The 14,239-nt window shown below is 35.2% G+C and overlaps 1 protein-coding gene across 1 annotated transcript in view; it reads right to left on the bottom strand.

Annotated features, from left to right (window-relative positions):
• LOC112160491 (CUB and sushi domain-containing protein 1) overlaps positions 1–14,239 on the bottom strand; it is a gene marked incomplete in the record, with an annotated part of 398,036 nt that overhangs the window by 112,351 nt on the left and 271,446 nt on the right. Inside the window, 4 exon segments of the mRNA XM_024295052.2 lie at positions 3,090–3,259; positions 4,834–5,022; positions 7,678–7,893; positions 8,540–8,656. Coding sequence (XP_024150820.1) covers positions 3,090–3,259; positions 4,834–5,022; positions 7,678–7,893; positions 8,540–8,656 — 692 coding nt within the window.

Here is a 14,239-nt window from a genome sequence, read left to right on the forward strand (position 1 = left end):
CCCCGCGACCCCGAAAGGGAAGAAGCGATCAAGAAAATGGATGGATGGAAAATTGTGATACTTAACAAGGACTTCTTAGAAGTGGGTTATAAAAATAATTCTCGGAATGATATCAGATCTTTGGCTTAAACTGGTGCAATATTTCTTAAAAGGTTGTCAAAATTCTAAGATCAAAGTAAAAAGAAAAAAATAAAGATTGAAAAAGTTACACTATGTTATGAAAGTCGGTTATATCATTGAAATCTAAGAATTTGAGTATAATAAAATATCAGCCTTGATCCTCTTCTTCCTCTTCAATAGGTTTGTCACCTCCCTTCAGGAGGTTTATTTGAACACGTGTCACTGGGAGTATTTCCAGCTTTGACAATGACACTGAGCCGGCCTAAAAGTCTGATAAAACCCTGCTTGCACAATCTAACTGTAGTTATCCTGAGCCAGTGCTCTGGGACTGATACTCTAAAATCTAACTGTCTTAACCATGCTGACAGGCCCAATAATGTCAAAAGACACTCGGTGCAAACTGTTTTAAGCTCTCTGTGGGACTGCACGGGGTTGTAAAACAGCTCACTCATACTGGGGCTCACTGCATTCCAAGTGAAGATAACTTTTAATGCAGAAAGTTGGCTTTCTGAGAGTTAAAACTTCTCACATTTTGTAAAATGTAGAGAGGTATTATAGCTTTCAGGCTTCAACTGCTTAAATAATAATATATAAAATAATAAAGATAATTTCAATTGAATTAATTTAAAAAATAGTTGCATTTCTTTATCTATTTTAAAACATTTTTAACAAAAAGTAACACAATATACAATAGTGGGCTATAAATTAATTAGCTGAATGTAATGAGTGACAAGAAAACTCTTTAGCTAACACAATGTTGTTCACCTTTCAACACATCCCATTAGAGGTCGCCGCACTGAATTAGCTTTCACTGATTCGCACAGGCAGTTTGGCAGAGTTTTACGCCGGATGCCCTTCCTGACACAATCTTGTATTTTATCCAAAACAGATGGAGTGGACAGCTCATAAGGAACACATTTAAACTCCTATAAACTAGCTAATCAAACTAGCTAATTAAAATAACCCCCCTCCATGGCCAACAATTTTTATTTTTTTGTTTCAGTTTTAAAAGTTATGGTGTTTACCCAATGGCAGGTTATTTTTTTGCTTTTTTTTTCTAATTTTCTCAACTTTTGCTGTTTGAAAAAAAATATAAAAACTGGTATTTTGCACTTGTCCCCTGATCATCTAGTAGTTTAACATAAAACTATTTATATCATGTATTTATATATATTATTACTTGAATCTTTATCATTGTAAGTTATTTACTTAATGTGACTGTTTTGATTATTTTATTGTTTTCGACAGAAAGCCCAACATAAGTCAGATAAATCACCTCAGACTCTATTATAAATACATATAAGAATATGGTATTCTGCTATGGTAAATATCTGCATCCACACCAGCAGTAACCAGGTGGCCAACATTAATGCTGAGTCTGACACAGAAAAATAAAAAATAAAATAAAATGACTCATTCCAATCTTTAAATACTGTATTTTATATAAAGCATTTGTGGAACACATGTTCTATAGTCATGATGTTTAATTGAAATTAAATATAAAAATTGTTGCGTCCAACTGTTTAAAGTGGGAACACCAGCAAATCTTAATAAAATCATTTTGAAATATATAAATGAAAAAAAAAATCAAAATATTATGAAAATTATGATCTAAAGCTGAATTAAATATACTGTGGTAAATGTAAGGGATGATAATAAATTAAATAAAAAGAAACATGTTAAAAAATGCAGAAGTCACCTCACATACTTAGATACTGATGTCAGTTACTTTAAACTTTAGCAGATTTAAGTGGTTACATAAAGAATCAATCTGTGGAATAATTCCTTGTTCATAAAGTCTAGCTTTTGCAAAAAAAAAAAGAAGTGCTTAAGAACTGTTTCACTGAAATTATATTTTCAAAATATGCAATTCTTGCTTAAATCTTGAAAAGTAAAATATTTAATTTTAAAGAAGGATAACTATTTTTCTCTGGTGATGAATTGTTTTTTAACTACTGCTATCACACCTGGAAAAAAACATAAAGTGTATAAAAGTCCGAGTTAACCTTCAAGCAACAACAGTAATTGACCCAAGTGGGTTCTTTATAGGGTTAGTGGAAGCTCGATTGATCTTTTCCTGCCTCTGCTTCCTGTGCACTCTTTCAGCCGTGGATGGCCACAGCAGCACAAAAACCATCAAATGGATTAAGGATCAAGGTTATTAACCTTCTGCATGGGAGTTATTGCTTCTGAAAAGAAAAAAAAATGTTTATTACATTTTTTCAGTAGGGAAACCCTTGAAAAAAAACAATTTAGTGACATGCATGGTGAACCAAGCATTACCATTTACCTCTAGCCTTGATTTTGCACAGCTCAAAGTTATTGGAAGGAGTAATCATTTAAGAAGGTCTGAGCTAGACCAGATGTGCACAGCTAGAGCAACATTTTACTTATTTTTCATTTATCAAGATATGCTTGGTTTGAAAAATAATTTAAAGAACAGTAAAAAAAAGCAATTAATATCTAATGGTTTGAGCATCTTTAAAGCTGAAAAAATGTAAACATACTGGATGCAAAAAAAGAGTAATGGTTAAGACCAGGTAAAAGTCTTTTGTTGTTGTAGAAATTTGAATAATAATGATATTCCTAAGCACAAATTGATATCCAAGTGCTGTATTGTACAATACTAAGTATATTAAACTTTGTCCTTAAACAACTTGTGTTTTTCTTGGTTGATTCACCTGAAGTTTTTCATGACCTTTCTTGCATATGAGAGTCAATTGTCGTTCCCTTTCAAAGCACAGTTTGACTTAAGTCAAACACGTAGACCTCTGTTCAAGCACATAGCATAATATACAGCAAGTAAAAAGATTGTGATGATCTAATTCAGAGTATCCACTGTGTGACCGTGAATCCATAAATAAATTACACACTTATGGATTTTTCACCTGAGGGAAGATGGTAAGATTTGCACAAATGCAGGCCTGTGTATGGGACCCCATCTGAGGGGAGAGAGATGGAGAGCATACCTTCAGATAGTCTCCATCTTGCAGTAAGAAATTGTCAGCTTTCAGGCGGATTCCTTTGCCCTTTTCGGTCGTGATGCTGTAGATGCACTCATGGTTATTATCGTAGTTGGAGGGGAAATTTGGAGAGAGGAGAATGCCTTCTGATCCTTGTGCAGTAGTTCCACACTCAGCTGCAGCGAAAGAGTAAAGGAAAAAAAAGAGCAGAACAGGTAAAAACAACAGAGCTGGGGTTTTTTTTTCTTCTTTTTTCCTTCACAGCACATAGATGAGACACGGGCATGAAAAGGAAAAGAACATCCGCAAAACTACTCAACCTCAGAAGATGTGATGACAGCAAAAGCAAAAAAAACAGCATGTATACTTAACACAAAAGATAAGAGATGGGAAAGTAGTCTTAACAGCAAAACAATTAAAGGAAGACCACAAGGAAAAAAAAGGAGGGCAAAATGAAAAAAATAAATACATTCTGCACAGAATCATGTCTCGGTAAATTGCTAGCATAAGTTGATGCCCTAGAAATATCGCTGAATTATCCGGCAGATGCAGTGACTATCAAAGTTAAGGGATTCAGCTAAGTGGTACTTTGTGCAAATAGAGTTTTGTCATATGTAAATGTGGGGAGGGGAAAAGAAGATAGATGAACAGGCTTTTAACCCCATCTGAGCAGGACCACCAGTGAATGGAAGGGAAGAAAAGAAAACTCAAGTACGGAAGATATATTATAAAAATGCTCTTTTAAATAGGAAATCTTAAAAAAAAAAATTCTAAGAGGTTTTTTTTTTTTTTTGCTAACATGTTACCCTGGGCATAAAATCAAAGACACAGCCAGCATTTATTTTACATAAATTCTTTTTAAAGTGAAATCAGTAACACAGAGTGGGAGTGAGAGAATTACAAGCCTGCAAAAAGAAAAAAGAAAAGGATGAAAAGAAAGCTGGAAGAGCATGACAATGACAGGGTAGCAGATGAAGCAAGACGGCCGAGAATCTTTTGAAACTGCGCAGAAAGAAATTAGAAAAAGAGAAAGGGGGAGCAACAAAAGATGCAGTACTAACACTTCCCATAAAACATATAATGCCCTAATTATCTGCCCAAGAACTGTCCAAATAAAGAGCAAGATGAAGAGAAACAGTGAGCTGAAAAGGGGATACGGAGCTAAAAAGAGAAACATTTAGAGAGGAAAGGGAGAGGGAGATGAACCCAACGCTTGTTGCCAGCTGCTGTTGCTTAGTTCCCTTTTAGTCAGGCTTGATCTCTTGACAGATAATGTTATTTTAGCTATTTCCGTCTGCTTTCTCCGAGGCTCGAGCATTACCAGAAGCCACCAGTCAGACTCTCATAAATTAACAGCAGCATCCTAGGAAACAGTGATCGGCATCACATTCCAGCAAATGGCAACCCCTCCATCAGAAAAATCCTGGCAAATAAAGCCACTCTCACAATAGTAAATTACCACTGAGTTAGCAATAAAGAACTAGTCACTTAGAACCAGAAAAATGCTGATACTTTCCCCCTAGGCTTATTCATGTGGCAAAGAAAATGATTTGAAACTTATTCTTGCTGTCCTTTCAGTCACTAATGCATTAAACATCAACTTCTATCTTGATTACTGCAGTGTATTTCTTTATATTTTACACACAAACAGAAAAAAATATTTTTTTATTGATGCTGAGTGAGCAATGTTTGTCATTTAAGATTTTTACTGACAAGCTTGCGTGTCAGTCTGACCGGCTTGCTGTCTTACCTATACATCTCGGCAGTGTGTTGCTCCAGACTCGCCTGCCACCTCCAAGACAAGTGATTTTGCTGTCTCCCTCAAGTCTGTATCCGTGGAAACAAGAGAAGGCCAGCGAATCTCCAACTCCAAAGCTAAACCCCATCCTCCTGCTGAATGCCGGCACACCTGGATCCTCACACGGCTCCAAATCATACTCTGTAAATCCAGGAGAGATAGATTCTTACATTGTGAAAATATGTTTGTTTTTTAACTCTTTATCATTGGTACATTAAAAAAGGTTTAGAAATTTGCAGGAAATTAAGATTTTTTTTCTTTAATATTAATTTGTAATAATGTGCTATGCTTTATTTAAGGTGTGGGCAACTTGAAAGTTAAATTGATAGTAATTCAATGTATTTTTTTTTAGAAAAATAAGGCATGATAACTCATTAATTTTAAATATATATACATATAAAGATAAAAAACATTTTAGCTGTAAAAAAACTGACCAAAAACAAAATTTTTTAGCCTGAACTTCTTGTTTCTGTTAGCTTTTAAATAAAATATATCCCCGACCAAGAATAACACCGAGTAAAACAACCAACTCTTTTAATAAAAGTCTATCTTTTGTCAGCTTATCAAAGATGTTGTGTTTTGGCTCAAACCCGAACATGCTGTTGACAGTGCAGGCTTTTGCCAAACTCGGTGTTTCTTTGCCAGTGTTTCACTCCATAGATTTGTTCGGCGTGTCTGCCAAATCTGACCAGTGATGACATGTGAAGTGGCTCATGCTCCTTTAGGTGTGCAGACGCAATGTGGCCTGAATAGATAAATGGAATTCTATTCAGTGGAAACCTTCTCTCCTGGAAGAGATGGCTTCTTTCCCACTTCAAATGGATTAGTGTTTATATGTGGAAATATGGATACGTTTATTAGCATGGAAATCCTGACAACCCGGAGATGACAGCTGGAGGCACTACGGCAGACTAACACACTTCTTTGCAGCTGCTTTACTGCTGCCACCACTTTAAAATCCCAGAATGACCTTTTCAGTCAGTCGGTTCTCCAAGTACCCTCATTAGTTAAGTCCACAAAAACATAAAATAAAGAATTTTTAAAGCTTATGACATTGCTAATATAAAAATATAAAAGTGACATGAGCAGATGAGGTTTATTGGCTCTTAAAATGCTTAATGATTTTTTTTTCTACATTAATTATATCACTGTGATCATCAAATATGTTTTTGTGTCTTACATGAATCTAACTGCATAGAGTATAAAGACAAATATAGCTGAGAATAGAATGGGAATTATATAATGATATTTAATACACACATGGATGCTTTATTACCGTTAAGTAAATTAATCCTTATATGGATAGTTTACATGAGTAAAAAATGGTAATAGACTTTATTTTCTACCACAAATTGTTAACATTGTACATATTTTAACTCAACAGTTCAATTTTGTGCTTTGGAAAAATGTATCAACTGCAATTCACATAATTTTTAAAGATGAAAGAAAGGCAAAAAAGATGAAGGGAAGAGAAAAAACTAACTATTAAAAATGGCTATATTATTAAATTAAATTAATCCCAAATGTTTCATCACAATTTATTGGCTCTACTCCTGTCACAAATTCCTGGTTCTCCCCATAACAAATTATTGCTCAACAACAATAACCTCAATGATTGACACTTTTTCTATTAAAAATTGTCTCTAATTTTTTGTTAGTAATATACATATATATATATACACATATATATATATATATATTTATATATGTGGGTGTGTGTGTGTGTATGTGTATAAGCGATGTGGTTCTTTACATCTTCATTTACTTAAAGATAATAGTAAATACTGTAGAAGACAAAGCTGAGCCATTCATTTAACCAAATTAACATTCTCTTAAAGACTTTTATTTTCAATTAGTGCTTTTACATTAAAACAGATCCATCAGTGTTACTGACAGACTATGTACTGCAGGCTTTTAATGTAGCTATAGTCAAGCATTTACTTAAAAATGTGACTCCAATCCATAAGTGTCGGCTAATCTGTTTCTACTGTTTGTGTCTTAAAATAAACAATAGCCTACAACAAAAAGAGCACTGGAAAAAAAATAAAATGTTAATGATGGTCTCATGGATACCTCTGTTATACTAGATGTCAGTGTTTGATTAGATTCACAAAAATCCCAGAAAGTCGAATTAAGAAATAGGAAGCTCAACAGGCTTGTTTAAGTTATCTATAATTACCTGATAGATGTTCAGAAAGAAATTTGTTGAAATTTTAAAAAAATATGTTGGGCTTTTTTTAACAACTAATCAAATTTGTGGTTTAAAAGGACTTAATTGGTTATTGTAAAACGTATTGTTTTTCGATAGTCGAAAACTGTCATCCCATTATAGTGTGTCACTTAAATATAAAAATATTTTAAAGTTCAAATTTGAGCCTTTATGTGTGCTGATCAAGAACAAATGTTGTATTTAGATCAACATCTTTTTTTGGGATATGCTGCAACAATACGATTCATAATGATCTTGCGCTAAAATGTACTGGTTTGATAAATGCCCTTATAAAAATGCTGCACTTAATGGTGAACATGATATGAACTTTTAGTTTAAATCATATTTTGGGCTGTATTCCAGCTATGCTATGAGGATTTGCAGGCAGTGTGCATTAAATGAGGTAAATCTGTTTAGGGGAAAAAAAAATATGAAGCATTAAATTCTGCAAGCTTCATTTGCATGGAGGCTGTAGGCATTTTACAACCAGGAGATGCATAATATCTGTACCAATCTATCAAAAAAATATATTGATACAGATTACATGCACAAAATAGAAGAAAATAATATACTTCTGGTGTTCTTACCTGAGAAAGTAATATTAAAGCCTTCATAGCTCATTGAAAAATCGGATATAAATCGGAGCTGAACGCTGTAGTTCCCAAAAAGTCCAGCTTTCACACTCGGGGGCAGCACGGATCCAGTAAGTCGACCAACCGGAACCACAAAATTGCCATCCTCCGTTATAGACAGGTAGTCATGGTTCTCCTCCAGATGAAATGTATGGAACACCAGATGGACTCCTGCATGAACAGACAGCAAGACAAAGAAGGTAATAAACCGATTCATGAAGAATTCTTTAAAAACAAAGTACGTGCAGGAAAGAACGACAAAAGATAAACAGTGTAAATGAAATTATGTTACAAATGCTGAACTTTTAAAAGTTACAAAATACTTGCATAAAGTTAGGTGTTAGCCCTGTAATCTGAACATGGAAGATAAAAAATTCCATCCATCCATCTTCTTATCTTGCTTTTGGGTCACAAGGCTGCCAGGGCGGGAGTACATCGTGAACAATTCACCCCTCAGTCGCAGGGCCACACAATCAGTCATTCATACACTCACAGTCACACCTTGGGACACTTTAGAGCAGCAGTGTCCATATCCAGGACTCGAGGGCCGGCTTCCTGCTGGTTTTCCAGGAACCATGCCTATCTGCTGCTGATCACCTGAATCAGGTGTGTTTAGCCAATTAGAGGCTTCAATGGCAGGTTGGTTGGAAAAATGTAGTACAGCGGGCCTCAAGGCCTGGATTTGGACACTCCTGATTTAAAGTAATCAATCAACCTGTGAAGCTTGTCTTTGGACTGTTGGAGGAATTCGATTGCAGCAAAGGAAATGGCAATTTATGCTGTTTCTTTTATTATGTCTGTGTGTGAGTTTGCTTACCTTTGCCATGAGAAACTTCTATCGTCCAGGTGCAATTCAAAGAGTTAGGATAGAAGTCAGGAAAGCCAGGAGAGAGAATTGTCCCAGTTTTACCAAAAACATAGCCTCCACAAAGAGCTGCAGGAAAAACAAAAAAGACACAAAGACGTTGACAGTTGACTTATCACAAAAATTGATGCAAAACTTCTAAAAAACAAACAAATTCTGAGAAATACTTGAGCCCCTAAAGAATAAAAGTCTTGTCTTTTCCATAAGATTACAAACAAAGTCGATCCTTATTTTTTCTGACAACCACATTTTAACCACAGAGAATGATTTAGGTAAAGTTGACTGTATGTGTGATTCTTTTTTCCTACAATAGATGTTATTTTTATTATTACCTGACAGCTAAAGAGCTACATTTAATACAAATTTACTTTACTCAGGTTGTCATCATAAATGATAAATTGTTCTCAATCGACCTATGTGGGTAAATAAAGGTTCAACAACCAAAAAAATAAATAAATGGTAAAAACTATCATAAATAAAGTTTAGGGCAATTAAAGGACACCTGCAACTTCTTTAAAAGAAAAATCCCCCATTTCCCAATAGTTATTTTTTTAAACAGATAACCCCCCTGCATACATTTTCTATAAAACACCCATAAAATGACAGTGATATACAAAACATTTTTATCTGTAGAGCAGCAAGAAAATATTTTCTCTTTTACTGCTATTATAAAATCATCAGCCTTATTGTGAAAAACCCAACCTGAATGGGAGCAGTGTTTTTCCAAACAAAACATTTTCTGGAACAGCATGTACTGAACCATAAATGCCAATTTCATCAAATTTTATTGCATAAAAGAGGAAAGCAGATCTGTTTCAGATGAACAGCAAACCAGGTTAAAGAGCTAAAGAGACATAATTAAAAAACAAATATGCCCAGACTTTTCCGTACTATGATCTGGAGAAAATTGAAATTTGATATACGCCACAGAAATAGATTAGAAATGTAATAAGGAAAAGAGAAGGGCTTTTAGATCATTAGCTCCTAAATTCACAACGACGTTGACAACTTTTACGCTTGGCCTTGAAATATGTCATTTGAATAGGTGTGAGTATGAGGCATGCAAAGCATAAACAGTATGTTCAGAGAAAAACACAATTGTTCTTTTTTTAAATCAGCAAATATTAACTGATGTACAGCAGTTTAATCAACACATCTACACAAATTTTTGAGACGTTTTTGAGAGAAGAAGCAGCAGCTCTGTAGTGTTAACAAAATGAAAACCCTTTTGGTTAATAGTCTGAGGACCAAGTTACAGGACAGTCTAGTCGTTGTGTCTGAAAGCTGAGATCTATTATAAGTGAGTTTGCACTGAATCAATACTGTCTCTTCTGTTGGTGTATATTGGATTCATTCATAAGGAAGATTTTATTAATACTAACTTAGTGGGACATACATCTTTTAGTCATTCTGCTGCCCTGAATGCAAGAAAATATGATCAATTTTAGTTTACATGTGGTTAAATGTAGCGAGTGTTAGGCTACAAGAACATGTTGAAGTCTTGTTACTGTACTACCATTTATTTTCTTTTCTTTCACAATATCATTATGTAGTTTGTAATTATGTTGTGATCACAGCTTCTGCTTGATCACTTCAAAAGGATTGTGCTTCGTCTGGGATGCAAAGTTTTGACCTCCATCATGTTTTCATCAGGATTTTAATTACCAACTTGTGAAATTAAAGTTAACACCATAACATATTTAAGCAGTTGCTTTAGACTGATCATAACCTCCTGTCCTGAAACTATTTGGCTGATTTGCTTTAGCATCCCAGCATGCTTTGGGGTTCCTATTGATAGCTCTATCTGCTGCGTAAATGTTGTTTCATGCCAAATCAGCGATCTTAAATATTTTCTACAGAAATTTACAGACATCCTGAAGATCTAATATCTGTAGTTGTTTGATCTAAACAAAATGATATGCACAGAGGAACACCGTGCTACGTGCAAGCTCAACTCTGATGACTAAAGTTATGGGTCGCACAGTTAAATCGGACACCAAGAGAATGGGATATACACAATGCAATGATTCAACCTCGTCCAAAATATCAGAGTCCGATCTTAGCTTTTAAAAGAGCCTTGGCATTCTTACAGTGAGTAAGACTTTGACTTTGGTCACTTCTTACTTGTTACTGTCTTGACACCGTCTTTAAACTTTTAAGATGTCATGACACCACCAGTATTTTCCCTGCTAAATAAAAGAGCAGCCATAGTTCTGCAATGTCTTTGGGAATATTGCTGACATGCAAGAAAAAGATGAGAAGTTTGACTCAAAGTGTTTTTTGAGCATAAGTTAAAAAGTAATAGAACAATAAAGCTTTAAGGATGGCAGTATTACATGGGCCACATTATGGTCAAAATGTATTATTGTTGACAATTTTCTGTTCAGTTGAGTTAGAGATGCTTATGTTGTAGTAATGTGTGTTGCTAAATAACTGCTTTACGTTTTGGTAGTACACCATTTACTCTCTTCCTGAGTGTAATATAAAGTGGTAATTTGCATAATAATAAAAAAAAAAATGATTGATAGAAATCTTACTGATAAGTGTAGTACAGCTTGTAAGAGTATGACCTTAAAAATGATGACATACACATTGGTCAAAGCTTGCATAATGTCATTTGGAAGGTACATATCTTTTCATGTGACAGCTGTCGGGTGACATGAAATCATAGGCTGAAATGTTAAATGTCACAGTGGTCATGCGATATGACAGATAGCATGAGACGGAGTGTCTCACAGTGGTGCACTGTTTGAAGGCATTTACAGCTTCCCTGTTATATATACAGTGGGACAAAAAAAGTATTTAGTCAACCACCGATTCTGGAAGCTCTCCCACTTAAAAAGATGGGAGGTCTGTAAACAATCTCTGAACCACACGGCTAGTGAATGACCTGCAGAGAGCTGAGACCAAAGTAACAAAGACTACCATCAGTAACACACTACACCATCAGGGACTCAAATCCTTCAGTGTCAGACGTATCCCCGTGTTAAAACCAGTACATTTGCAGGCTCCTCTAAAGTCTGCAAGAGTATATTGATGATGATCCAAAAGAAGATTAGCATAATGTCCTATGGTGAAATGATGAAACCAAAATAGAACTTTTTGCAAACTCGTTGTGTTTGGAGGAGAAAGAACACCATACCTACTGTAAAGCATGGGGGTGGAAGCATCATGCTTTGGGGCTGTTTTTCAGCAAAAGGACTAAGACGACTGATCCATGTACAGGACAGAATAATTGGGGTCATATATCATCATATCCATCAGTAAAGGGCATTGAAGATAAAACGTGGCTGGGTTTTTCAGTATGACAACAATCCCAAAAACCTGGCCCGGGTAACGGAGTGGCTTCATAAGAATCATTTCAAGGTCCTGGAGTGGCCTAGCCAGTCTCCGGATCTCAACTCCACATAAAATCTTTGGAGGGAGTTGAAAGTCCGTGTTGCCCAGCAACAGCCCCAACACATCACTGCTCTAGAGGAGATCTGCATGGAGGAATGGACCAAAATACCCGCAACAGTATGCAAAAACCTTGTGAAGACTTACAGAAAATGTTTGACTGCTGTCAATGCCAACAAAGAGTTTAAAAGAAAATGTTCAGTTGAACTTTACTTTTTGGCTAAATATTTATTTTTTAACATAATTGCATTTTTTAAAAAATTGACAGTAATTTCCTGGATTTATTTTTTTTCTAATTTTCTCACCTAGTTGAGGTATACATATGATGAAAATTACAGGTCTTTCTCATCATTTAAGTGGGAGAACTTGGACAATTAGTGGCTGACTAAATACTTTTTTGCCCCACTGTGTGTTTGTGTATATATATGGGCTCGAACTCTACAAATGATTGGAATTACAAAGATAGTCTTGTACAATTATTGATTAGGTTTTACCAACTGATTCTCAGAAATGGCTGAGAAACGACAAGCTGCTACACTTCCACAATTTCACAGTGCCGCTCAGCTCAGTGACCTGAACAAACTCACATGAGAACCTGAGAAGAACTCAAAGCTCCCCTGAGATACAACACATTCATCTTGGATAAGCCTGGCTTCCCTCAAAGGGAAGAGCCCCTCCTAACTAATCTGGTTGGGTTTTGTTGTGGCCATTCGGACCACCTAGTTTAACAATCTCACTGAAATTGTTCAAAGATCGGCTTCTGTGTTAAACAGGGAGATAGTGACAAGTCATACCTTTATTGATTGAAATGCTTGTTTGAAATTCCATGTGACCATGTTTTTAAAAGCCTTAGTCCCACCCACTCCCTACCTTATTTGATGCACACAAAAGGTTTATTGACTGCAGGTTTGCCATCAGGCTTTCACTGAAATTGTCTCTCTGAGACTCTGCATTGAATGCTTTGGCCTTTAATGGTCCTCACCTGACCCAAATAAAGTCCAAAATCTCACACATGACAGCATTTGGAAACCACTAAAGGGAAATAAGAGCTGTGAGCGTCAAGCTATTAGTCCTCGCACAAAAAGACATTTAATGCACACATCAGCTGGAAGACAGGAAGGTAATTTCCTGGAGTGCCAACTGTCATTCCTGCTGCTTACGCTTCACTCTGGACCTCTCTAAGGCCATTCCCAAGGCTGATTTAAAAGCCTAAGACAACTCATCTCTTTCTGAAAGATTCTTTTTTAAACATTGTTCTTGATTTTACAACCTTGCACACCATGTTTCTTGGAGCATCGTTGCCTTGGAACTGTCTACATTACAGAAAACCTGTGCTTATGCAGGTGGGTTCAACATTAGGTCAAGCTAAACTAAGACCATAACATTTTCTACCTGGACTGACCATCAAATGAAACCCCAAGAGTAGATTTCTAAGTAAAAAACACATGCTCTGTAATTCTGCAGTATTCACTAAAGCGTCTACTTTATGTTACTTATTGCAAATTATATTTTTTTAGGAATTTACTGGGATGAGACCACACTTTTTTAAACAAAAAAATAACTAATTATTAACCACTTTTCAAATTTAAATGGAATGAGTTTCATGTTTAAATTATGCTACAATAGTCCGTGTTTGTTCCAAAGGTTATTTTCCTGCATGACATTACATGTATCTTGGGAAGTTGTAAAACTATGTTTTTTTTATATGTTTAATTTATTGGATCAATAATTAACTCATCCATGTATTGTGTTCTAATATTTTGAGTACAATAAACAATGAATTGGCACATGTTTGGAGAACAAAGATAAAAAATAAAAAAATCTCCATAAAATCCATTACATTTTGTTATACTAACAAAATAATATTTTAAAGAGTTTCCCTCATTTCAAAAACACACCAGGAGTCAAATTGCTGAAATTGCTTTAAGATTTCACCAAGACAACCAGTGTCCATTAAAGGAAACGTCATTATAAAAGCTGTTTTTTTTTTTTTTTTTTTGAAGAATCCTCCATTAGACTAGAGTTTGTGCTGAAAATGGGGTTTTAAAGATATAAAGACAGTAAGAGTGCAACAAGGAATCTAGTATTAGAACTTTTGTCTAACGATGCCCTGGACTGATTTTAGGTCAGTGTATCCGATCAAATCAGATCATTTAAAATCAACTGGGTATCAGCAACCACAAATTATGAAGTGAATTTAGCCGTTATTTAAACAAATCATTAAATCCCGGTAAAAAGAGTCAATATTTAAAAAAA

The sequence above is a fragment of the Oryzias melastigma genome, linkage group LG3 (genome assembly GCF_002922805.2).
Source record: "Oryzias melastigma strain HK-1 linkage group LG3, ASM292280v2, whole genome shotgun sequence".
Classification (NCBI taxonomy): domain Eukaryota; kingdom Metazoa; phylum Chordata; class Actinopteri; order Beloniformes; family Adrianichthyidae; genus Oryzias; species Oryzias melastigma.